Raw genomic sequence first — 24,430 nt, forward strand, 5'->3', positions numbered from 1 at the left:
CCATTCCTGAAGATTTCAGATGAGGGACTGTCTTTGCGCACGGTATCCTCGTTTCTATGTAAGGTAGTATCTTCGTTTGACCTGAATCAGACTGTGGAGCTCCTGCCTTCCCGAATTAGTCTGCTGAGTGGCCGGAGGCAAAGGTCACAAACAGTTTTTGGCGGTCGGATTATTTGTTTGTATTGTTTGGAGGTGCCAGAAATGGATGCAAGGCCTCCAAGGTCACAATAGTGCGATGGCTGAAGGAAACTATTGTTTTGGCCTACCTTTTATAAGGGGAGAAGTATTCAGGAGGGGTTGCGTGCGCACTCTAGTAGAGCGCAGGCAGCGTCATGAGCCGAGTGTCAGTGTCGCCACAGGAGATTTCTGAAGCGATGACATAGTCTTCTCTTCACACTTTATCTTGCCATTACTGTTTAGATGTTTAGGCTCCAGGAGACCCGAACTTCGGCGAAAGTGTGTTGAGAGGGGGTCTTTCACGGGCCCGCTCAGTGTAGGGGTGCTTTGGTACATCCTAATTGTCTGGACTGATCCAGGTATGAACAGGAAAGGAAAGTTTTGTTCTTACCTCCTAATTTTCATTCCTGAACTAGCACAGATCAGTCCAGAGACCGAGCCCCTTAGTGTTCTCAAGACCGATACGGCAAGTCCGTGTTCATGCATGCTTACTGGGAAGAACCGTCAGAATGTATGTATACAGAACCTAAAGAATTTTCCAGGTTGTGGTTAGCCCCTTGAGTTGATTTGTGGTTTTTCTGTTTGGGGAGGCTCCAACCCTTGGGTTTGGCACTCGCCCTCATTTAGGGGGTTATTGAGTTGTTGAGGAGTTGTTACTCTATAGTTGGGTACAGATCAATACTGAGCGACGGCAGGTGGCACTCGCCCTCTTTTAGGGGGTTATTGAGTTGTTGAGGAGTTGTTACTCAATAGTTGGGTACAGATCAATACTGAGCGACGGCAGGTGGCACTCGCCCTCATTTAGGGGTTATTGAGTTGTTGAGGAGTTGTTACTCAGTAGTTGGGTACAGATCAATACTGAGCGACGGCAGGTGGCACTCGCCCTCATTTAGGGGGTTATTGAGTTGTTGAGGAGTTGTTACTCTATAGTTGGGTACAGATCAATACTGAGTGACGGCAGGTGGCACTCGCCCTCATTTAGGGGGTTATTGAGTTGTTGAGGAGTTGTTACTCTATAGTTGGGTACAGATCAATACTGAGGGACTGCAGGTGGCACTCTCAGTTATGCAGCAGTGCCTTGAAGCATTTAGTTCTCTGCCTCCATCTGCTGGAAGGGAAGCAAAACCCACTTGTCTGCACTGATCTGTGGTACTTCAGGAACAAAAATTAGCAGGTAAGAACCAATTTTCCTTTATGGCAAGCAAATCCGCTTTTTCCATTGATAAGCAGACTGAATTAGCCATGACATGGGAAGTCCAGGGTGAAACGGGCATTTACTGAATAGGCAGTCCGGACTCCACCGTGAAGAATAAACTACTGTAAGAACAGGTTTTGCAAAACTGCTTGTCCATATTTACCGTCAGTCCTTGAGAGATTGTCTTGACAGTAGTGGGAGGTAAAAGTGTGTACTGATGACCATGTGACAGCTTTGCAGATGTCTTTCAAGCACCTCTGGAAGAGGCCTTAGCCCTAATTTGAGTCTGTGATTTGTAGCAGTGCTGAATGCAGTCTGTTAGACGGTAATTGCTATGCCAAGCCTATTAAGACGAAAAGAAGCTTGGTGATGTGGCTCAGCTCTTATAGTAGGCTAAGGCTCTCTTGCAGTCCTAGGTATGAAGCGTTTTCTATCCTTCATGCACATGTGGGAAGAAGGAAGTCAGTACAGTGGATTGATTGATACAGAAAACTGAGACAACTTTTGGGAGAAACTTTGGATGAGTGCAAAGCACCACCCTATTATGGAAGAACTGCCTGTGTTTTATATGTTTTTGTACAGTGCTGCGTACATCGAGTAGTGCTATAGAAGTATGAAGTAGTACAGTAGTAGGGGAGTGAGGGTAAAACCAGGGACAGGCACAGAGGATTCTCAGCAGTGAGGGATAAAGCCTTAGACAGACACGGAGAATCGTCAGCAGTGGGGATGTGAGGGGTAAAGCCTGGGGCAGGTACAGAGGATACTTAGCACTAGGGGATGTGAGGGGTAAAGCCTGGGGCAGGTACAGAGGATACTTGGCACTAGGGGATGTGAGGGGTAAAGCCTGGGGCAGGTACAGAGGATACTTAGCACTAGGGGATGTCAGGGGTAAAGCCTGGGGCAGGTACAGAGGATACTTAGCACTAGGGGATGTGAGGGGTAAAGCCTGGGGCAGGTACAGAGGATACTTAGCACTAGGGGATGTCAGGGGTAAAGCCTGGGGCAGGTACAGAGGATACTTAGCACTACGGGATGTGAGGGGTGAAGCCTGGGGCAGGTACAGAGGATACTTAGCACTAGGGGATGTCAGGGGTAAAGCCTGGGGCAGGTACAGAGGATACTTAGCACTAGGGGATGTGAGGGGTAAAGCCTGGGGCAGGTACAGAGAATACTTAGCACTAGGGGATGTGAGGGGTAAAGCCTGGGGCAGGTACAGAGGATACTTAGCACTAGGGGATGTCAGGGGTAAAGCCTGGGGCAGGTACAGAGGATACTTAGCACTAGGGGATGTGAGGGGTAAAGCCTGGGGCAGGTACAGAGAATACTTAGCACTAGGGGATGTCAGGGGTAAAGCCTGGGGCAGGTACAGAGGATACTTAGCACTAGGGGATGTGAGGGGTAAAGCCTGGGGCAGGTACAGAGGATACTTAGCACTAGGGGATGTCAGGGGTAAAGCCTGGGGCAGGTACAGAGGATACTTAGCACTAGGGGATGAGAGGGGTAAAGCCTGGGGCAGGTACAGAGGATACTTAGCACTAGGGGATGTCAGGGGTAAAGCCTGGGGCAGGTACAGAGGATACTTAGCACTAGGGGATGTGAGGGGTAAAGCCTGGGGCAGGTACAGAGGATACTTAGCACTACGGGATGTCAGGGGTAAAGCCTGGGGCAGGTACAGAGGATACTTAGCACTAGGGGATGAGAGGGGTAAAGCCTGGGGCAGGTACAGAGGATACTTAGCACTAGGGGATTTGAGGGGTAAAGCCTGGGGCAGGTACAGAGGATACTTAGCACTAGGGGATGTGAGGGGTAAAGCCTGGGGCAGGTACAGAGGATACTTGGCACTAGGGGATGTGAGGGGTAAAGCCTGGGGCAGGTACAGAGGATACTTGGCACTAGGGGATGTGAGGGGTAAAGCCTGGGGCAGGTACAGAGGATACTTAGCACTAGGGGATGTGAGGGGTAAAGCCTGGGGCAGGTACAGAGGATACTTAGCACTAGGGGATGAGAGGGGTAAAGCCTGGGGCAGGTACAGAGGATACTTGGCACTAGGGGATGTGAGGGGTAAAGCCTGGGGCAGGTACAGAGAATATTTAGCACTAGGGGATGTGAGGGGTAAAGCCTGGGGCAGGTACAGAGGATACTTAGCACTAGGGGATGTGAGGGGTAAAGCCTGGGGCAGGTACAGAGAATATTTAGCACTAGGGGATGTCAGGGGTAAAGCCTGGGGCAGGTACAGAGGATACTTAGCACTAGGGGATGTGAGGGGTAAAGCCTGGGGCAGGTACAGAGAATACTTAGCACTAGGGGATGTGAGGGGTAAAGCCTGGGGCAGGTACAGAGGATACTTAGCACTAGGGGATGTGAGGGGTAAAGCCTGGGGCAGGTACAGAGAATACTTAGCACTAGGGGATGTGAGGGGTAAAGCCTGGGGCAGGTACAGAGAATACTTAGCACTAGGGGATGTGAGGGGTAAAGCCTGGGGCAGGTACAGAGGATACTTAGCACTAGGGGATGTGAGGGGTAAAGCCTGGGGCAGGTACAGAGGATACTTAGCACTACGGGATGTGAGGGGTAAAGCCTGGGGCAGGTACAGAGGATCTTTGGTTGGGTGAGATAGATGGAGATCAAGTAGGGTCTGCCACCAGGTAGGCAGAATGGGCAGAGATTAGGTGGGTGCTGGAAGTCTTTATCTGTCTGAAACCTGTTGGGATGTTGTCTTCCATGCTCCCACTCTGTGATTGTTGTTTTCTTAGGTGAGCTGGATGCTTTCTCCTCTGACCTCCCTGGCCGTCTCCACATCAACTCCATCTTTCACATAGGAGCAGACCGACTCCAGCAGATACTTTTTAGCAAGTCCCAGTTCATCCAGGACTTCCTGGAGCAGCGCAAGTTCACAGGTTAGCAGTGACAGATTGCACTGTGCTGTTTGGATAGAGCAAAGTCCCTTGATCTCATGGCTGCCACTTTCTAGCTGCAGAATGCATTCTCTGTCTTGTGGCTGATTCTGATTATAACACGGAGGGATTTAGTGACAGGTTTTTGCTCTGTAGGGCTGACATTACTGGCCCTTAGTCTGATAGAAACGGATCCCTGCTGTATCCCTCTAAGTTTCAGAAGAACATAAGACTTGCCATACTGGCTTAAACCAAAAGTCCATCAAGTCAGAGTCCTGTTTCCAGCAGGGGCCAATCCAGGTCACAAATACCTAGCAGGATCACAATTAATGGGATTTAATGCCTGAGATCACTAGCAGAGAAACGGAGAGGTAGCAAGAAAGAATGAAAAATCCTGTGTTTGCTGCAACTTTTCTCATTTCTGTATGCTGTCTTTCTTTCTGTGCGCTGCCTGTTTGTCTGTATGTGTGTGTGCTGTCTATGTGCCTATCTGTACCTGTCTTTCTGTGTGCTGCTTGTTTGTCTGTATGTGTGTGTGTGTGTGTGCTGTCTGTGTGCCTATCTGTACCTGTCTTTCTGTGTGCTGCTTGTTTGTGTGTGTGTGTGCTGTCTATGTGCCTATCTGTGTCTGTCTTTCTGTGTGCTGCCTGTTTGTCTGTACGTGTGTGCTGTCTATGTGCCTATCTGTGTCTGTCTTTCTGTGTGCTGCCTGTTTGTCTGTATGTGTGTGTGTGTGTGTGTGTGCTGTCTGTGTGCCTATCTGTACCTGTCTTTCTGTGTGCTGCTTGTTTGTATGTGTGTGTGCGTGTGCTGTCTATGTGCCTATCTGTGTCTGTCTTTCTGTGTGCTGCTTGTTTGTCTGTATGTGTGTGTGTTTGCGGTCTATGTGCCTATCTGTGCCTGTCTTTCTGTGTGCTGCTTGTTTGTATGTGTGTGTGCGTGTGCTGTCTATGTGCCTATCTGTGTCTGTCTTTCTGTGTGCTGCTTGTTTGTCTGTATGTGTGTGTGCTGTCTATGTGCCTATCTGTACCTGTCTTTCTGTGTGCTGCTTGTTTGTATGTGTGTGTGTGTTTGCGGTCTATGTGCCTATCTGTGCCTGTCTTTCTGTGTGCTGCCTGTTTGTATGTGTGTGTGTGCTGTCTATGTGCCTATCTGTGTCTGTCTTTCTGTGTGCTGCCTGTTTGTCTGTATGTGTGTGTGCTGTCTATGTGCCTATCTGTGTCTGTCTTTCTGTGTGCTGCCTGTTTGTCTGTATGTGTGTGTGCTGTCTATGTGCCTATCTGTGTCTGTCTTTCTGTGTGCTGCCTGTTTGTCTGTATGTGTGTGTGCTGTCTGTGTGCCTATCTGTGTCTGTCTTTCTGCGTGCTGCCTGTTTGTCTGTAGGTGTGTGCTGTCTGTGTGCCTATCTGTGCCTGTCTTTCTGTGTGCTGCCTGTTTGTCTGTATGTGTGTGTGCTGTCTATGTGCCTGTCTTTCTGTTTGCTGCCTGTTTGTCTGTATGTGTGTGTGCTGTCTATGTGCCTATCTGTGTCTGTCTTTCTGCGTGCTGCCTGTTTGTCTGTATGTGTGTGCTGTCTGTGTGCCTATCTGTGTCTATCTTTCTGCGTGCTGCCTGTTTGTCTGTAGGTGTGTGCTGTCTATGTGCCTATCTGTGCCTGTCTTTCTGCGTGCTGCCTGTTTGTACGCGTGTGCTGTCTATGTGCCAATCTGTGCCTGTCTTTCTGTGTGCTGCCTGTTTGTCTGTATGTGTGTGTGCTGTCTGTGTGCCTACCTGTACCTGTCTTTCTGTGTGCTGCTTGTTTGTATGTGTGTGTGTGTGCTGTCTATGTGCCTATCTGTGCCTGTCTTTGTGTGCTGCCTGTTTGTCTGTATGTGTGTGTGCTGTCTGTGTGCCTATCTGTGTCTGTCTTTCTGTGTGCTGCTTGTTTGTTTGTCTGTATGTGTGTGTGTGCTGTCTATGTGCCCATCTGTGTCTGTCTTTCTGTGTGCTGCCTGTTTGTCTGTATGTGTGTGTGTGCTGTCTATGTGCCTATCTGTGTCTGTCTTTCTGTGTGCTGCCTGTTTGTCTGTATGTGTGTGTGCTGTCTGTTTGTCTGTATGTGTATGCTATGTGCCTATCTGTGTCTGTCTTTCTGCGTGCTGCCTGTTTGTCTGTAGGTGTGTGCTGTCTGCGTGCCTATCTGTGCCTGTCTTTCTGTGTGCTGCCTGTTTGTCTGTATGTGTGTGTGCTGTCTATGTGCCTATCTTTCTGTGTGCTGCCTGTTTGTCTGTATGTGTGTGTGCTGTCTGTGTGCCTATCTGTACCTGTCTGTGTGCTGCTTGTTTGTCTGTATGTGTGTGTGTGTGCTGTCTATGTGCCTATATGTGTCTGTCTTTCTGTGTGCTGCCTGTTTGTCTGTACGTGTGTGCTGTCTATGTGCCTATCTGTACCTGTCTGTGTGCTGCTTGTTTGTCTGTATGTGTGTGTGTGTGTGCTGTCTATGTGCCCATCTGTGTCTGTCTTTCTGTGTGCTGCCTGTTTGTCTGTATGTGTGTGTGCTGTCTGTGTGCCTATCTGTACCTGTCTTTCTGTGTGCTGCCTGTTTGTCTGTATGTGTGTGTGCTGTCTATGTGCCTATCTGTGCCTGTCTTTCTGTGTGCTGCCTGTTTGTCTGTATGTGTGTGTGCTGTCTGTGTGCCTATCTGTGCCTGTCTTTCTGTGTGCTGCCTGTTTGTCTGTATGTGTGTGTGCTGTCTGTGTGCCTATCTGTACCTGTCTTTCTGTGTGCTGCTTGTTTGTCTGTATGTGTGTGTGTGTGCTGTCTATGTGCCCATCTGTGTCTGTCTTTCTGTGTGCTGCCTGTTTGTCTGTATGTGTGTGTGCTGTCTGTGTGCCTATCTGTACCTGTCTTTCTGTGTGCTGCCTGTTTGTCTGTATGTGTGTGTGCTGTCTATGTGCCTATCTGTGCCTGTCTTTCTGTGTGCTGCCTGTTTGTCTGTATGTGTGTGTGCTGTCTGTGTGCCTATCTGTGCCTGTCTTTCTGTGTGCTGCCTGTTTGTCTGTATGTGTGTGTGCTGTCTGTGTGCCTATCTGTACCTGTCTTTCTGTGTGCTGCTTGTTTGTCTGTATGTGTGTGTGTGTGCTGTCTATGTGCCTATCTGTGTCTGTCTTTCTGTGTGCTGCCTGTTTGTACGTGTGCTGTCTATGTGCCTATCTGTGCCTGTCTTTCTGTGTGCTGCCTGTTTGTCTGTATGTGTGTGTGCTGTCTATGTGCCTATCTGTGCCTGTCTTTCTGCGTGCTGCCTGTTTGTCTGTATGTGTGTGTGTGTGCTGTCTATGTGCCTATCTGTGTCTGTCTTTCTGTGTGCTGCCTGTTTGTCTGTATGTGTGTGTATGTTCATGCCTGTCTATTTATTTGTTGTCTATGTGTGAGATATGTGTGTGTGCTCTTACTGTATCATAAACCATTGCATCCTAGTTATATCACAGGTTATGTTTCTTCATGGCTTTCTAGATTAGCAAGTTGTCATCCTCAGTATGGCACAGATTGTTCTCTTCCGAGAGGTAACCATGCAGAAGGTTTTGTTTTTTTCCATTGATAATTGGCTTTAACATTTGCCTGATCCTGGAACCTTAAATCCGAAATAATTTCTGAGAGAAGGTCCCTAGGTGTTCTTGTCCATTGTAGGGAGGAGTCGTGTAGGTGTTAATGCTGTGACCTGGGAGTCAGGGGTTGAAGGATTGATGTGTCACGGACTCCCTGTGTCTGATCCTCTACGTGTCGTGCACATCACCTTTACATCACCATTACATCACCTTTACATCACCATTACATCACCATTACATCACTAAAGCCTGACTTTCTCAGCTTTCTCTTGCACCATAGAGTTACTTCCGTACTCTTTTTATTCCTCTCCAGACCTCGTCCTCAAACCCTGGACCCGGGACAGCAGCAACAAGCAGAGCCGGGTCGTTTCCTACACCATTCCCATCAATAACCCACTGGGACCCAAGAGTGCACCCGTGGTGGAGACGCAGGTGAGAGTGGAGGGGGGTCCCTTCCTGTTGCAATACTGCAAAGCCCCTCCACCTTATCATTTCCAGCTTCACCTCTGTACCCATCCCAGGCTTTACCCCTCACTCCCCCACCACAGAGACTTTACCTCCTCTCCACAACTGCTGAGGATCCTCTGTGCTTATCCCAGGCTTTACCCCTCACTCCCTCACAGCTGAGGATCCTCTGTGCTTATCCCAGGCTTACCCCTCACTCCCTCACAGCTAAGGATCCTCTGTGCTTATCCCAGGCTTTACCTCTCACTCCCCCACAGCTAAGGATCCTCTGTGCTTATCCCAGGCTTTACCTCTCACTCCCCCACAGCTAAGGATCCTCTGTGCTTATCCCAGGCTTTACCCCTCACTCCCCCACAGCTAAGGATCCTCTGTGCTTATCCCAGGATTTACCCCTCACTCCCTCACAGCTAAGGATCCTCTGTGCTTATCCCAGGCTTTACCTCTCACTCCCTCACAGCTAAGGATCCTCTGTGCTTATCCCAGGCTTTACCTCTCACTCCCCCACAGCTAAGGATCCTCTGTACTTATCCCAGGCTTTACCTCTCACTCCCTCACAGCTAAGGATCCTCTGTGCTTATCCCGGGCTTTACCTCTCACTCCCTCACAGCTAAGGATCCTCTGTGCTTATCCCAGGCTTTACCTCTCACTCCCTCACAGCTAAGGATCCTCTGTGCTTATCCCGGGCTTTACCTCTCACTCCCTCACAGCTAAGGATCCTCTGTGCTTATCCCGGGCTTTTACCTCTCACTCCCTCACAGCTAAGGATCCTCTGTGCTTATCCCAGGCTTTACCTCTCACTCCCCCACAGCTAAGGATCCTCTGTGCTTATCCCAGGCTTTACCCCTCACTCCCCCACAGCTAAGGATCCTCTGTGCTTATCCCAGGATTTACCCCTCACTCCCTCACCTCTGAAGATCCTCTGTGCTTATCCCAGGCTTTACCTCTCACTCCCCCACAGCTAAGGATCCTCTGTGCTTATCCCAGGCTTTACCTCTCACTCCCTCACAGCTAAGGATCCTCTGTGCTTATCCCGGGCTTTACCTCTCACTCCCTCACAGCTAAGGATCCTCTGTGCTTATCCCGGGCTTTACCTCTCACTCCCTCACAGCTAAGGATCCTCTGTGCTTATCCCGGGCTTTACCTCTCACTCCCTCACAGCTAAGGATCCTCTGTGCTTATCCCGGGCTTTACCTCTCACTCCCTCACAGCTAAGGATCCTCTGTGCTTATCCCGGGCTTTACCCCTCACTCCCTCACAGCTAAGGATCCTCTGTGCTTATCCCGGGCTTTACCTCTCACTCCCCTCACAGCTAAGGATCCTCTGTGCTTATCCCGGGCTTTACCCCTCACTCCCCCACAGCTAAGGATCCTCTGTGCTTATCCCAGGCTTTACCCCCTCACTCCCCCACAGCTAAGGATCCTCTGTGCTTATCCCAGGCTTTACCCCTCACTCCCCCCACAGCTAAGGATCCTCTGTGCTTATCCCAGGCTTTACCCCTCACTCCCCCACAGCTAAGGATCCTCTGTGCTTATCCCAGGCTTTACCCCTCACTCCCCCACAGCTAAGGATCCTCTGTGCTTATCCCTGGCTTTACCCCTCATTCCCCCATAGCTAAGGATCCTCTGTGCTTATCCCTGGCTTTACCCCTCACTCCCTCACAGCTAAGGATCCTCTGTGCTTATCCCAGGCTTTACCCCTCACAGCTAAGGATCCTCTGTGCTTATCCCAGGCTTTACCCCTCACTCCCTCACAGCTAAGGATCCTCTGTGCTCATCCCAGGCTTTACCCCTCACTCCCTCACAGCTAAGGATCCTCTGTGCTTATCCCAGGCTTTACCCCTCACTCCCTCACAGCTAAGGATCCTCTGTGCTTATCCCAGGCTTTACCTCTCACTCCCTCACAGCTAAGGATCCTCTGTGCTTATTCCAGGCTTTACCCCTCACTCCCCCACAGCTAAGGATCCTCTGTACTTATCCCAGGCTTTACCCCTCACTCCCTCACAGCTAAGGATCCTCTGTGCGTATCCCAGGCTTTACCCCTCACTCCCCCACAGCTAAGGATCCTCTGTGCTTGTCCCAGGCTTTACCCCTCACTCCCTCACAGCTAAGGATCCTCTGTGCTTATCCCAGGCTTTACCCCTCACTCCCCCACAGCTAAGGATCCTCTGTGCTTATCCCAGGCTTTACCTCTCACTCCCTCACAGCTAAGGGTCCTCTGTGCTTATCCCAGGCTTTACCCCTCACTCCCTCACAGCTAAGGATCCTCTGTTCTTATCCCAGGCTTTACCCCTCACTCCCCCACAGCTAAGGATCCTCTGTACTTATTCCAGGCTTTACCTCTCACTCCCTCACAGCTAAGGATCCTCTGTGCTTATCCCAGGCTTTACCTCTCACTACCTCTCTACAGATGCATGGTGGTCTGTCTAGTTGACATTTTAATCTTCTCCAAAGACCTCCCTTCCCACCGTCACGACGTCTGCCAGAGTCTCTAAGACTATTGGCTCATAAGCTATGCAGCAAGCTGGAGAAATGCACTTTTGAAAAGGAGAGCTTACCCTTCCTGGGGGTACATAATTTCAAATAATGGCTATCGCATGGATCCCGAGAAAGTAAAGTGTATCCTGAATTGGCCATAGCCTTCCGGTCTCCGTCCCTTATAGAGATTTTTGGGATTTGCAAATTTCTACCGACACTATTTCTAACTATTTGCAGATTGCAGCACCCCTGACAGCGCTTACCAGGAAAGGAGCAAACACCAAGCACTGGCCTCCAGAGGCAGTTACCACCTTTCTTAAGCTAAAGCAAGCCTTCCTCCAGGAACTGTGCCTCTGCCACCCTGACCCCCCACACCCCTTCACTCCCCTGACCCCCCACACCCCTTAATTCTAGAGGTCAACGCCTTCTTGATGGGAGTAGGGGGCTGTCTTAAGCCAACTCTCTGACAAGGGAATTCTTTGACCTTGCTCCTTCTTCCGGCAGTTCTCCCAAGTGGAACGAAACTATGGCATCGGAGACAAAGAACTACTGGCCATAAAACTAGTCGTAGAGGAGTGGGGACATTGGTTGGAGGGGGCACAACACCGTATCACAGTGTATACCAACCACAAAAACCTGGAACACCTTCGCCATGCTCAACGCTTAAACACCCATCAAGCCTGATGGTCCTTGTTTTTCGCTCGCTTTGACTTTGATGTAAGATACAGGCCAGTCACCAACAACGTTGAAGCAGATGCCCTCTCCCTGTCATTCGAAGTAGAAGATACACCTGAAAACCCAGGCCACATAATTGATCCAGCACGGATTCTCCTGGCTGCTTCCATGACCATTCCCCTAGGAAAGACTGTTGTTCCACTTCATCTCCGTCAGAAAGTTTTGGAATGGTCCCACGATTCTTGCATCGAGCTCGGGCCCTTCCGGTGGCCACAGATGTAGAACGACATCAAGGCCTATGTGGACTCTTATCCTACCTACTCCAGCAAAAACCTATGGTGGGATGACCTTGGGGGCTGTTACAGTTGTTGCCAGCCCTCAAGGAACCCTGGACCCATTTGTCCACCGACTTTGTGGTGGACCTCCCCCTCTCTAACGGCTGCCGTGTTATCTGGGTCATTATCGATTATTTCTTTAAAATGACCCATTTCGTGGCCCTACCTGATCTCTCTTCCGCACCAGAGCTGGCAAGATTGTTTACCAACCACATCTTCCATCTACATGGACTACCTCGGCACATTCTTTCAGATTAAGGCACCCAGTTCACAGCTAAGTATTGGCGCTCTCTCTGCTGTAAGTTCATTATCAAGCTGGACTTCACTACATCTTACCACTCCCAGGCTAACGGACAGGTGGAACACATGAACTGCATACTTAAGATCTTCCTGAGATCCTTTATCAACAAGGGCCACTCTTTTACCATGGGCTGTATTCTCCCACAACTTTCACACCAGCACCGCCATCAAGGCCTCTCCCTTCCTGATCGTCTGTGGATGGCAACCTTTCCATCCACTATCTGTTTCCTTATCAGTTGCCCCCTCAGCAGCTCAATTGATCACTCACGAACTTCAGGAGTTATGGATCCGGACCAAAGCTATGATACCGAAGGCCACTCTCAAAGCCAAAGAGACAACAAATGTGCACCGATGCATAACCCCACAATTCAAGCCTGGAGACAAAGTCTGGCTAAGTACCTGTCATATATGTCAGGGTACCCTCCATGAGGCTTGCACCTCGCTACCTTGGGCCCTTATCTGTTATCCGGAAGATAGGGCCTGTCACATATCAATTACACCTACCTGCTGCCCTAAAGATCCATAACGTGTTCTACGTTTTTCTCCTCAAACCCATAGTTCCGGAACCCTCAGAGATTGCCTCAGAGGAAGACCAATTATATCAAGTGAGAGAGGTTTTGGATATTCGCCGGCGAAACAAGTTGGAGTACTTGATATCCTGGGAAGGATATGGCCCAGAAGAAAATACCTGGGAACCTGCCTCCAACATACTAACCAAGAGACTGCTCAAACAGTTCCACACCTCTCATCCCAAGAAGCCTAAACCATTGAGGAGGGGGTACTGTTGTGCTCGCCAGCCGCAGAGCTCTGCGGCCGGTCTCGTTCACCTCCTACCAATGCTGCACCTGCAGTTGGCCTCTTACCCGTCGCCGATGCTGCACTTCCTCCTCACGGCCCGGAGCCACCAACTTCCTGCACCTGCCGGCACCCCTTTAGAGATGCGCACATGACTCTCTTCTTCATTTAAAGGATCCATGGCAGGAAAATCTCTGCAATCCTCGTCGATGATGTCCGCACCCTGGGACTACTTAAGGCCAATCCCTGCCCTTGGTCCTGGCCTCTGCAACAGGTCAAACTCCATGTGAATAGCTGGTTGCCTGACTCCGTGTTCCCGACTCCGTGCCTCTGCCCTGGTCTCGTCTTGCCCTGGATTGATTCTTGGCCTTGACCTCTGACCTCTGGATTCTGTGTGAATGCTGCCTGTCTTGATTTTGGTACATTTCCTGGACTTGCTTGATTGCTGCCTGCCTTGAATCTTGGCTCGTCTTCTGGACTCCGATGCTAGCTGCCTGACCCAACCTGTGGAATGTCTCGACTCTTCTGCCTGCCGTCCGTCCGTCATGGGAATTCTCATCACCAGAGACCTGCGACTAAGTCCAGCCGGCCCCTGCACCCAAGGGCTCAATTTATGGGGTATTGGTGAAGGTCCTGTTGGGTCTCCGCACTGTCCAATACTGCCCGCCAATGACCACGACCTGCAGGGCTCCTCCCTGCAGGTAACATTAACCTCGTCTCAGTCCAAGGGTCCACCTTCTCAACAATTACCTTGGATCAAGGGGTCCTAGAGGTAATAAGGGGCAGCTATGTTTTAGAATTTTTTTGCCCCATCACGGAAGCTTTCATGGTGTTTCATCGCAGTGTCCAAGGCAAGCAAGCGGCGATTTGGGAGTTGCTCGCATGATAGTACTGGTGGCGGCCAAAGAGCATGGTTGTGGGAGGTACTCGATTTACTGTGTCAGGCCAAAAAAAAGGAAAGAGCCTTTCGTCCCGTCCTCAATCTGCAAAAGGTGAAATGTGATACTGCAAGTTCCCCGTTTTTCTGTATGGAAATGTTGTGGTCGGTGATACCGGCAGTTCATCGCATGGAGTTTTTTGGGCCTCGCTGGAATGACAGAAGCCTATGTGCACATACTCATTTGGGAAGAACATCAAAGTTTCTTCATGTTATGATTCTGGGGTAACTTTTCCAGTTTCGGGCCCTCCCATTCAGTTTGGTGATTGCACCTCGCATGTTCACAAATGTGATGGTGGTGGTGGCAGTGGTTCTCCGCAGGGAGGGGATCCTAGTTCATAATTATCTGGATGGCTGACTTATCCAAGGGAAATTGGAAGAGGTATTCCAGCAGTCTGTGTGCACAATGATGGATATGTTGCAGTCCTTGAGCTGGGTGGTGAATTTGGCGAAGAGTCACCCGAGCATTCAGATGCTGGAATACTTGGGGGCGAAGTTTGATACTCAGCTCGGCAGAGTGTTTCTCATCTCTGAGAGGATTCAGAAGTTACCATCCCAGGTGGTGCGAATTTGACCACGGGCTTTTGCCCACATGTGCCCTCTACAGGGGGGGTTGCTTTCGCACTGGAATCTGTTGTCAGAGGAGTTTCGGCCTTTACCGCTGCAAAATACTTCCAGGTCCAGTCTCTTATGGTGGCTGTTTCAGCCCAATTTGGAAAAAGGAATGGGTGTGGAGGTTCTGGACTGGTCTATAGGGATATGCCAACCTGAAGGGTTAGGGGGCGATCTGTCAACAATGGATGGCACAAGGACTGTGGTCGCCAGTGGAAGCATCCTGATCTATCAGTCGCTTGGAAATGAGAGCAGTGTGTGGGGCGCTGATGGAATTCTTTCTATAAATCCGAGGTCAAATGGTCAGTGTTTTCGTACAATACGACAATGATGGCTTATATCAATCGGGAAGGGAGAATGAAGAGTCATGTGGTTGCCCAAGGAGCCCAGGACCTTTTTTCTTGGGCAGAGCGACATTTGCAGGGAATAGCCACTTCATATGTTGTGGGAGTGGACAGTGTGCAAGTGGACTATCTCTGCAGGCAACAGATGGACCTGGGAGAAGGGAGCTGTCGAAGGAGGCCTTCAGCCTTATCCAGTCTCATTGGGGAAGTCCCCATCTGGATCTGATGGCTACAAGGAGCAACGCCAAGGCAGCAAGTTTCTTCAGCCGCAGACGATAGGTTGTAGTCAAGGGGATTGATGTTCGGGTTCTTCCGTGGCCGACAAGGATCCTGCTGTACGTATTCCTTCCGTGACTGTTAAAAGGTTGAGTGTTTAGGCGCATCAAGAAGCATCTGAGCTAGGTGATACTGGTGGTGTCGGAGAGGCTGCGTTGTTTGTGGATCTGGTTCAATGCGCAATTGACTGGTTCCTGAGACTGACTCATTTGCAGGGGTTGTTAAGGCAACGTCCTATTTTCTCGGATTGTGCGGATCACTTTTGTCTCGCAACTTGACTTTTGAGAGCAGGCACTTGTGACAAAAAGGATAATCTGAGCCCATGATTTTCAAGGGCTTAGTTTATAATCCCTTGCAGGTTCAGGTGGCAGCCTTGGGGTAACTCAGAGGTATACTCCAGGGAAAAGGTCGTTGGCCTCACATCTGGATGTTGTGAGGTTTTTGAAGGGGGGGTCGAGCATCTGCGGCTCCCGGTGCATAGATTGGGTCCAGCATGGTCTTTAAATTTGGTCTTGCTGGTGCGTTGATGGCCTCCATTTTGAGCCGTTGAGGAAGGCATTATTAAAGGACCTTATGCTGAAGGTGAATTTTTGGTGGTGATTTGTTTGTTCAGAAGGATCTCGGAACTGTAGGTTTTGTCCTGTAGGGAATCAAATAACCCCCCCCTCCCCCCATTTGTCTGTGCACACTTTTTTTTTTTTGAGATTTTAAATATATTTTATCTTAAAAAATAACAGAAAACAACAGAATTCAGCCGTCTAGCCCTATATTTTAAGCAAGGGTCAAAAAAGGGGAAAACCTCAGACAGCGTACCGATTGAATGTCAAAATGACAATTTTTAATGGTGCATATAGCCTCTTAGAGCTGCCGTCACTGGAGCCACTTGTCCACTTCAACATAACCATTGCTTTAACCAGTCTCAATTCTTGTATTTGTTTGTAATAACTTTTAGATGAAAAAAAATGGCTTCCTCTTCATCTAGTTGCAATACTGACTGTATATAGTTCTTTTAAACGTAATAGAGTTCAATCTTGTATAACCAACATCATTCAAGCACCAGTACTTATCTTATCCAGGCTTATGTAGACTTCCGAAAAACAAACAACGCCAACATTGCCATTTTTCACAACATAAACAGCTGCTTCAGGGCGTTCCATTTGCTTACTTCATTTCTGTAATTTTTGAAGATAAAACATATTTAAAATCTCAATAAAACATTTTCCATAGACAAGTAGGGGGGGGTGTATTTGATTTTGTAACAGTGTGCTGGGGGTACACTTCTGAGTCTTTTTTTTTTTTTTTTTTTACATGATTTGTCCTGTAGGGAACCATTTTTGAAGATTTCAGACAAGGGAGTGTCTTTGCGCATGGTACCCTCATTCTTATCTAAGGTAGTCTCTTCATTTCACCTGAATCAGACTATGGAGCTCTTGCCTTCCCGAATTGGTCTGCTGAGTTGTGGAGGCAAAGATCACAAACCGTTTTCGGTGGTTAGATCATTTATTTGTATTGTTTGAAGGTGCCTGAAATGGATGCAAGGCCTCCAAGGGCACGACAGTGCATTGGCTGGAGGAAGCTATTGTTTCGGCCTGTCTTTTTAAGGAGAGAATAATTCCAGAGGGGTTGCGTGTGCACCCTACTAGAGCACAGCGTCGTTGTTGGCCACGTGTCAGTTAGTGTCGCCGCAGGAGACTTGTAGAGTGGTGACATGGTCTTCTCTTCACACTTTATCTTGCTATTACCGTTTAGATGTTCAAGCTCCAGGAGAGCCGACCTTTGACGAAAGTGTGTTGAGAGGGAGTCTTTTGTGGGCCCGCCCAGTGTAGGGGTGCTTTGGTACATCCCATTTGTCTGGACTGATAGTTTAAACTTAACTGGCTATCTTTTGAATATCACTGGTTAGGTTTTAAGTTATCCAGCCTTCTGCCAATGTTTAACTGTGCGTGGGCAGCACAGAAAGCACTGGGCCCAGGTCATGGTAGCAGCCTACCACAATATGAGCAGAAGATTAGCATTTGAAAAGGTATCAGGGTGGGGGGGAGTGGGAGGGTTAGGGTTGGGTTGGGTTGGAGAGGGGAGGGCTCTTTGAAGCAAGATTATGTGGAACAGGAGAGCAAGCAGAAGGAGGAGGGAGGCTGGCTCCAGACCATTTCCAGTTTTATTTTTAGAATTCTTTTAGACAGGTTTGGGGGGAAGGAGTTGGGATACTCAGGCTGGCAGGGCTCATTGCCACAGTTTGGGTGGGGAGCTGTCATTTGGGCTGTTAGGCCAGCCATTTTTTTCTTTAATAGCATCACTTATCTGGCTATATATATTTTTTTTTTTTTCGAAATAGCCAGGTTAGGATAGTTATCCATCCACATGTGGCCAGATAATTTAATACCTTATTCGGCTAACTCAACCTTGAAATGCCCTTAAAGTGACCCTTACATATTTGGCTAACTTTTAGTCAGACAATGACTTTCCCAGGTAAGTGTTAGCCAGATAAGTTCCATAGATACTCAAAATTTGCCATTTAGCTGGATAACTTGTGAATTATCCCGTTAAATGGCTTTGAATATTGATGTCTATGAACTTTACAGCACAATCAAACATGACACATGAAAGTAAATATGATTCTGCAGATCTACAAGTCTAGCTACTGCACCTGAATGTAGGTGGAGTATAAAGCAAATGAATTAATAAAACCTGTAAACTAGGGGCCTCATTTCACAGGTGCACCTAACAGGAAGTTGCCTGGCTCACTCTTTTTCCATGCATATACCTGAGTGAAGTAAGCTCGGTAACTCTCAATTCATATACCTGGGTAAAGTTAGCTCGGTAACTCTCAATTCATATACCTGGGTAAAGTTAGCTGGTTAACTCTGTCAGTGAAGATACCTGGGTAATGTTAGCTGGGTAATTCTCTCAATGAATATACCTGGGTAAAGTTACCTGGGTAACTCAGTGAAAATACCTGGGTAAAGTTAGCTGAGTAACTCTCTTAATGAATATATATCTGGGTAATGTTAGCCGGGTAACTCTTAGTGAATATACTTGGGTAATGTTAGCTCTGGGTAACTCTCTCAGTGAAGATACCTGGGTAATATTAGCTCTGGGTAACTCTCTCAGTGAATATACCTGGGTAATGTTAGCTCTGGGTAACTCTCTCTGTGAAGATACCTGGGTAATGTTAGCTCTCGGTAACTCTCTCAGTGAAGATACCTGGGTAATGTTAGCTCTGGGTAACTCGCTCAATGAATATACCTGGGTAATGTTAGCTCTGGGTAACTCTCTGTGAATATACCTGGGTAATGTTAGCTCTGGGTAACTCGCTCAATGAATATACCTGGGCGAAGTTAGCTGGGTAACACTCTCAGTGAATATACCTGGGTAATGTTAGCTCTGGGTAACTCTCTCAGTGAATATACCTGGGTAATGTTAGCTCTGGGTAACTCTCTGTGAATATACCTGGGTAATGTTAGCTCTGGGTAACTCGCTCAATGAATATACCTGGGCGAAGTTAGCTGGGTAACACTCTCAGTGAATATACCTGGGTAATGTTAGCTCTGGGTAACTCTCTCAGTGAATATACCTGGGTAATGTTAGCTCTCGGTAACTCTCTGTGAATATACCTGGGTAATGTTAGCTCTGGGTAACTCGCTCAATGAATATACCTGGGCGAAGTTAGCTGGGTAACACTCTCAGTGAATATACCTAAGAACATAAGAACATAAGAAAATGCCATACTGGGTCAGACCAAGGGTCCATCAAGCCCAGCATCCTGTTTCCAACAGTGGCCAATCCAGGCCATAAGAACCTGGCAAGTACCCAAAAACTAAGTCTATTCCATGTAACCATTGCTAATGGCAGTGGCTATTCTCTAAGTGAACCTAATAGCAGGTAATGGACTTCTCCTCCAAGAACTTATCCAATCCTTTTTTAAACACAGCTATACTACCTGCACGAACCACATTCTCTGGCAACAAATTCCAGAGTTTAATTGTGCGTTGAGTAAAAAAGAACTTTCTCCGATTAGTTTTAAATGTGCCCCATGCTAACTTCATGGAGTGTCCCCTAGTCCTTCTACTATCTGAAAGAGTAAATAACCGATTCACATCTACCCGTTCTAGACCTCTCATGATTTTAAACACCTCTATCATATCCCCCCTCAGTCGTCTCTTCTCCAAGCTGAAAAGTCCTAATCTCTTTAGTCTTTCCTCATAGGGGAGTTGTTCCATTCCCCTTATCATTTTGGTAGCCCTTCTCTGTACCTTCTCCATCGCAATTATATCTTTTTTGAGATGCGGCGACCAGAATTGTACACAGTATTCAAGGTGCGGTCTCACCATGGAGCGATACAGAGGCATTATGACATTTTCCGTTTTATTCATCATTCCTTTTCTAATAATTCCCAACATTCTGTTTGCTTTTTTGACTGCCGCAGCACACTGAACCGACGATTTCAATGTGTTATCCACTATGACACCTAGATCTCTTTCTTGGGTTGTAGCACCTAATATGGAACCCAACATCGTGTAATTATAGCATGGGTTATTTTTCCCTATATGCATCACCTTGCACTTTTCCACATTAAATTTCATCTGCCATTTGGATGCCCAATTTTCCAGTCTCACAAGGTCTTCCTGCAATTTATCACAATCTGCTTGTGATTTAACTACTCTGCACAATTTTGTGTCATCTGCAAATTTGATTATCTCACTCGTCGTATTTCTTTCCAGATCATTTATAAATATATTGAACAGTAAGGGTCCCAATACAGATCCCTGAGGCACTCCACTGTCCACTCCCTTCCACTGAGAAAATTGCCCATTTAATCCTACTCTCTGTTTCCTGTCTTTTAGCCAGTTTGCAATCCACGAAAGGACATCGCCACCTATCCCATGACTTTTTACTTTTCCTAGAAGCCTCTCATGAGGAACTTTGTCAAACGCCTTCTGAAAATCCAAGTATACTATATCTACCGGTTCACCTTTATCCACATGTTTATTAACTCCTTCAAAAAAGTGAAGCAGATTTGTGAGGCAAGACTTGCCCTGGGTAAAGCCATGCTGACTTTGTTCCATTAAACCATGTCTTTCTATATGTTCTGTGATTTTGATGTTTAGAACACTTTCCACTATTTTTCCTGGCACTGAAGTCAGGCTAACCGGTCTGTAGTTTCCCGGATCGCCCCTGGAGCCCTTTTTAAATATTGGGGTTACATTTGCTATCCTCCAGTCTTCAGGTACAATGGATGATTTTAATGATAAGTTACAAATTTTTACTAATAGGTCTGAAATTTCATTTTTTAGTTCCTTCAGAACTCTGGGGTGTATACCATCCGGTCCAGGTGATTTACTACTCTTCAGTTTGTCAATCAGGCCTACCACATCTTCTAGGTTCACCGTGATTTGATTCAGTCCATCTGAATCATTACCCATGAAAACCTTCTCCATTACGGGTACCTCCCCAACATCCTCTTCAGTAAACACCGAAGCAAAGAAATCATTTAATCTTTCCGCGATGGCCTTATCTTCTCTAAGTGCCCCTTTAACCCCTCGATCATCTAACGGTCCAACTGACTCCCTCACAGGCTTTCTGCTTCGGATATATTTAAAAAAGTTTTTACTGTGAGTTTTTGCCTCTACAGCCAACTTCTTTTCAAATTCTCTCTTAGCCTGTCTTATCAATGTCTTACATTTAACTTGCCAATGTTTATGCTTTATCCTATTTTCTTCTGTTGGATCCTTCTTCCAATTTTTGAATGAAGATCTTTTGGCTAAAATAGCTTCTTTCACCTCCCCTTTTAACCATGCCGGTAATCGTTTTGCCTTCTTTCCACCTTTCTTAATGTGTGGAATACATCTGGACTGTGCTTCTAGAATGGTATTTTTTAACAATGACCACGCCTCTTGGACATTTTTTACTTTTGTAGCTGCTCCTTTCAGTTTTTTTCTAACAATTTTTCTCATTTTATCAAAGTTTCCCTTTTGAAAGTTTAGCACGAGAGCTTTGGATTTGCACACTGTTAATGTTAGCTCTAGGTAACTCTCTCAGTGAAGATACCTGGGTAATGTTAGCTCTGGGTAACTCCCTGTGAATATACCTGGGTGAAGTTAACTGGGTAACTCTCAGTGAATATACCTGGGTAAAGTTAGCTGAGTAACTCTCAGTGAATATACCTGGGTAAAGTTAGCTGAGTAACTCAATTAATATATATATATGGGTAATGTTAGCTCTGGGTAACTCTCTCAGTGAAGATACCTGGGTAATGTTAGCTCTGGGTAACTCTCTCAGTGAATATACCTGGGTAATGTTAGCTCTGGGTAACTCTCTCAGTGAAGATACCTGGGGATTGTTAGCTGGGTAACTCTCTCAGTGAAGATACCTGGGTAATGTTAGCTCTGGGTAACTCTCTCAGTGAATCAGGAGAGTGAATGTAAGCTGGGTGTCATATGATCTCTGATGCCAGTACTAGACAGAAGTTTAGATAATTTGGAGCTCTAATAGTGTTTGCCAGTAACCTCATATAGACAGAGTTGCAGTATTCTAAACCTGACAGGACAGGACCAGAGCGTGCAATACTGATTGGAAATCATGTGGATTTAATAAAGTCTCAGTTTGGGCATAGATAAGCTGAGCTAGGTAAATGATTTCTTCCTTGGCAACAATTGCTATCCTACAACCCTGAAAATTGCATACTGACGGGAAATTCAGCAAGGGAATTCTACTTGAAATCTATACCTCATTTTTTTTTCGATATTGAGGTCAAGTTATTTATTTATTTATTTATTTATGTATTTAAAATCTTTTATATACTGTTAAGTTATTTACCATCACAACGGTTTGCAGGAAGGCAAATAACCATCCCTTAAACAATGCCAGTTTGTGATTTATTCTATAGGGTGTGGTTTTCTTCTGATATCCTAATGTTGCCATTCCTTCTTTTTTTCCCCTTCCCCCACTGTCTCTCTCCTTCCTCTACCTGTTCTTTATGATTTGTTGACCTTTTTCTCCATAATTCATTCTCCATCCTCTCTCTGTCTCTCTCCATTTGTTCTCTTCCTCTCCTCTCCCCCATGCCCTCCTTTTCCTGTTATCCATTCTCCCTCTCCTCACCTCTCCTTCTCTCTGTTCCTCCCCATGTCTCTTCATTCACTGCTTCCATCCTGGCTCCCCGTCCCTCATTCATGTGACAGGTCCTGTACAAGGGTAATCAGAAGAAGTCCAGCTGCGTGATGGATTCGGAGGTGATGACGCATGGAATCCCGTATCAGGACTATTTCTACACGGCTCATCGATACTACATAACCAGTCTGGCCAAGAGCAAGTCCCAGCTCAGGTACCTCAGGGTGTCAGCATGGCATTTACCTAGCTCAGAGGGACGGGGGAGTCAGCATGGCATTTACCTAGCTCAGAGGGATGGGGGAGTCAGCATGGCATTTACCTAGCTCAGAGGGATGGGGGAGTCAGCATGGCATTTACCTAGCTCAGAGGGACGGGGGAGGCAGCATGGCATTTACCTAGCTCAGAGGGACGGGGGGAGGCAGCGTGGCATTTACCTAGCTGAGAGGGACGGGGGACGCAGTGTGGCATTTACCTAGCTCAGAGGGATGGGGGAGTCAGCATGGCATTTACCTAGCTCAGAGGGATGGGGGAGTCAGCATGGCATTTACCTAGCTCAGAGGGACGGGGGTGTCAGCATGGCATTTACCTAGCTGAGAGGGACGGGGGAGTCAGCATGGCATTTACCTAGCTGAGAGGGACGGGGGACGCAGTGTGGCATTTACCTAGCTCAGAGGGACGGGGGAGTCAGCGTGGCATTTACCTAGCACAGAGGGATGGGGGAGTCAGCATGGCATTTACCTAGCTCAGAGGGACGGGGGGGTGTCAGCATGGCATTTACCTAGCTCAGAGGGACGGGGGGAGTCAGCATGGCATTTACCTAGCTCAGAGGGTCGGGGGGGGTGTCAGCATGGCATTTACCTAGCTCAGAGGGACGGGGGGGTGTCAGCATGGCATTTACCTAGCTCAGAGGGACGGGGGAGTCAGCATGGCATTTACCTAGCTCAGAGGGACGGGGGAGTCAGCATGGCATTTACCTAACTCAGGTGCCTAAGTGGGAAAGTTACAAGAAATTCAACGCAGCACTGGATGCAGTTACCCAGATGATTTTGCTCAGATATTCAGCAGAACATAAGAACATAAGAAAATACCATACTGGGTCAGACCAAGGGTCCATCAAGCCCAGCATCCTGTTTCCAACAGTGGCCAATCCAGGCCATAAGAACCTGGCAAGTACCCAAAAGCTAAATCTATTCTCCATGTAACCATTGCTAATGGCAGTGGCTATTCTCTCAGTGAACTTAATAGCAGGTAATGGACTTCTCCTCCAAGAACTTATCCAATCCTTTTTTAAACACAGCTATACTAACTGCACGAACCACATCCTCTGGTAACAAATTCCAGAGTTTAATTGTGCTTTGAGTAAAAAAGAACTTTCTCCGATTAGTTTTAAATGTGCCCCATGCTAACTTCATGGAGTGCCCCCTAGTCTTTCTACTATCTGAAAGAGTAAATAACCGATTCACATCTACCCGTTCTAAACCTCTCATGATCTTAAACACCTCTATCATATGCCCCCTCAGTCGTCTCTTCTCCAAGCTGAAAAGTCCTAACCTCTTTAGTCTTTCCTCATAGGGGAGCTGTTCCAATCCCCTTATCATTTTGGTTGCCCTTCTCTGTACCTTCTCCATCACAATTATATCTTTTTTGAGATGCGGTGACCAGAATTGTACACAGTATTCAAGGTGTGGTCTCACCATGGAGCGATACAGAGGCATTATGACATTTTCCATTCCCTTCCTAATAATTCCTAATATTATGTTTGGTTTTATGACTGCCGCAGCACACTGAGCCGACGATTTCAACTTTGGATCAAACTTGTTTCAAGGAAGGTAGCAGAAAAACAGAACCTACGTAGAAAGAGACAGAGCTCAGTGAAGTGGTGCTCCTGAGGGTTCAAAGGTCACTTGAATGAGGACAGCAAGGCTCCAGGCTGTACCATTCCCCTTATCATTTTGGTTGCCCTTCTCTGTACCTTCTCCATCGCAATTATATCTTTTTTGAGATGCGGTGACCAGAATTGTACACAGTATTCAAGGTGTGGTCTCACCATGGAGCGATACAGAGGCATTGTGACATTTTCCGTTTTATTCACCATTCCCTTTCTAATAATTCCCAACATTCTGTTTGCTTTTTTGACTGCCGCAGCACACTGAACCGACGATTTCAATGTGTTATCCACTATGACACCTAGATCTCTTTCTTGGGTTGTAGCACCTCATATGGAACCCAACATTGTGTAATTATAGCATGGGTTAT

General features: G+C 47.4%; 1 protein-coding gene across 4 annotated transcripts in view; it reads left to right on the forward strand.

The window, feature by feature from the left end:
* The window catches only part of GRAMD1A (GRAM domain containing 1A), a 279,381-nt gene that overhangs the window by 205,792 nt on the left and 49,159 nt on the right, over positions 1-24,430 (forward strand). For all 4 annotated transcript variants that reach the window (XM_029576479.1, XM_029576480.1, XM_029576481.1 and 1 more), the window contains 3 exons: positions 4,126-4,269; positions 8,165-8,283; positions 22,246-22,388. In XM_029576479.1, coding sequence (XP_029432339.1) covers positions 4,126-4,269; positions 8,165-8,283; positions 22,246-22,388 — 406 coding nt within the window. The remainder of the gene's footprint in view (positions 1-4,125; positions 4,270-8,164; positions 8,284-22,245; positions 22,389-24,430) is intronic.

Source organism: Rhinatrema bivittatum, chromosome 14, assembly GCF_901001135.1.
Source record: "Rhinatrema bivittatum chromosome 14, aRhiBiv1.1, whole genome shotgun sequence".
In the NCBI taxonomy this organism is placed as follows: domain Eukaryota; kingdom Metazoa; phylum Chordata; class Amphibia; order Gymnophiona; family Rhinatrematidae; genus Rhinatrema; species Rhinatrema bivittatum.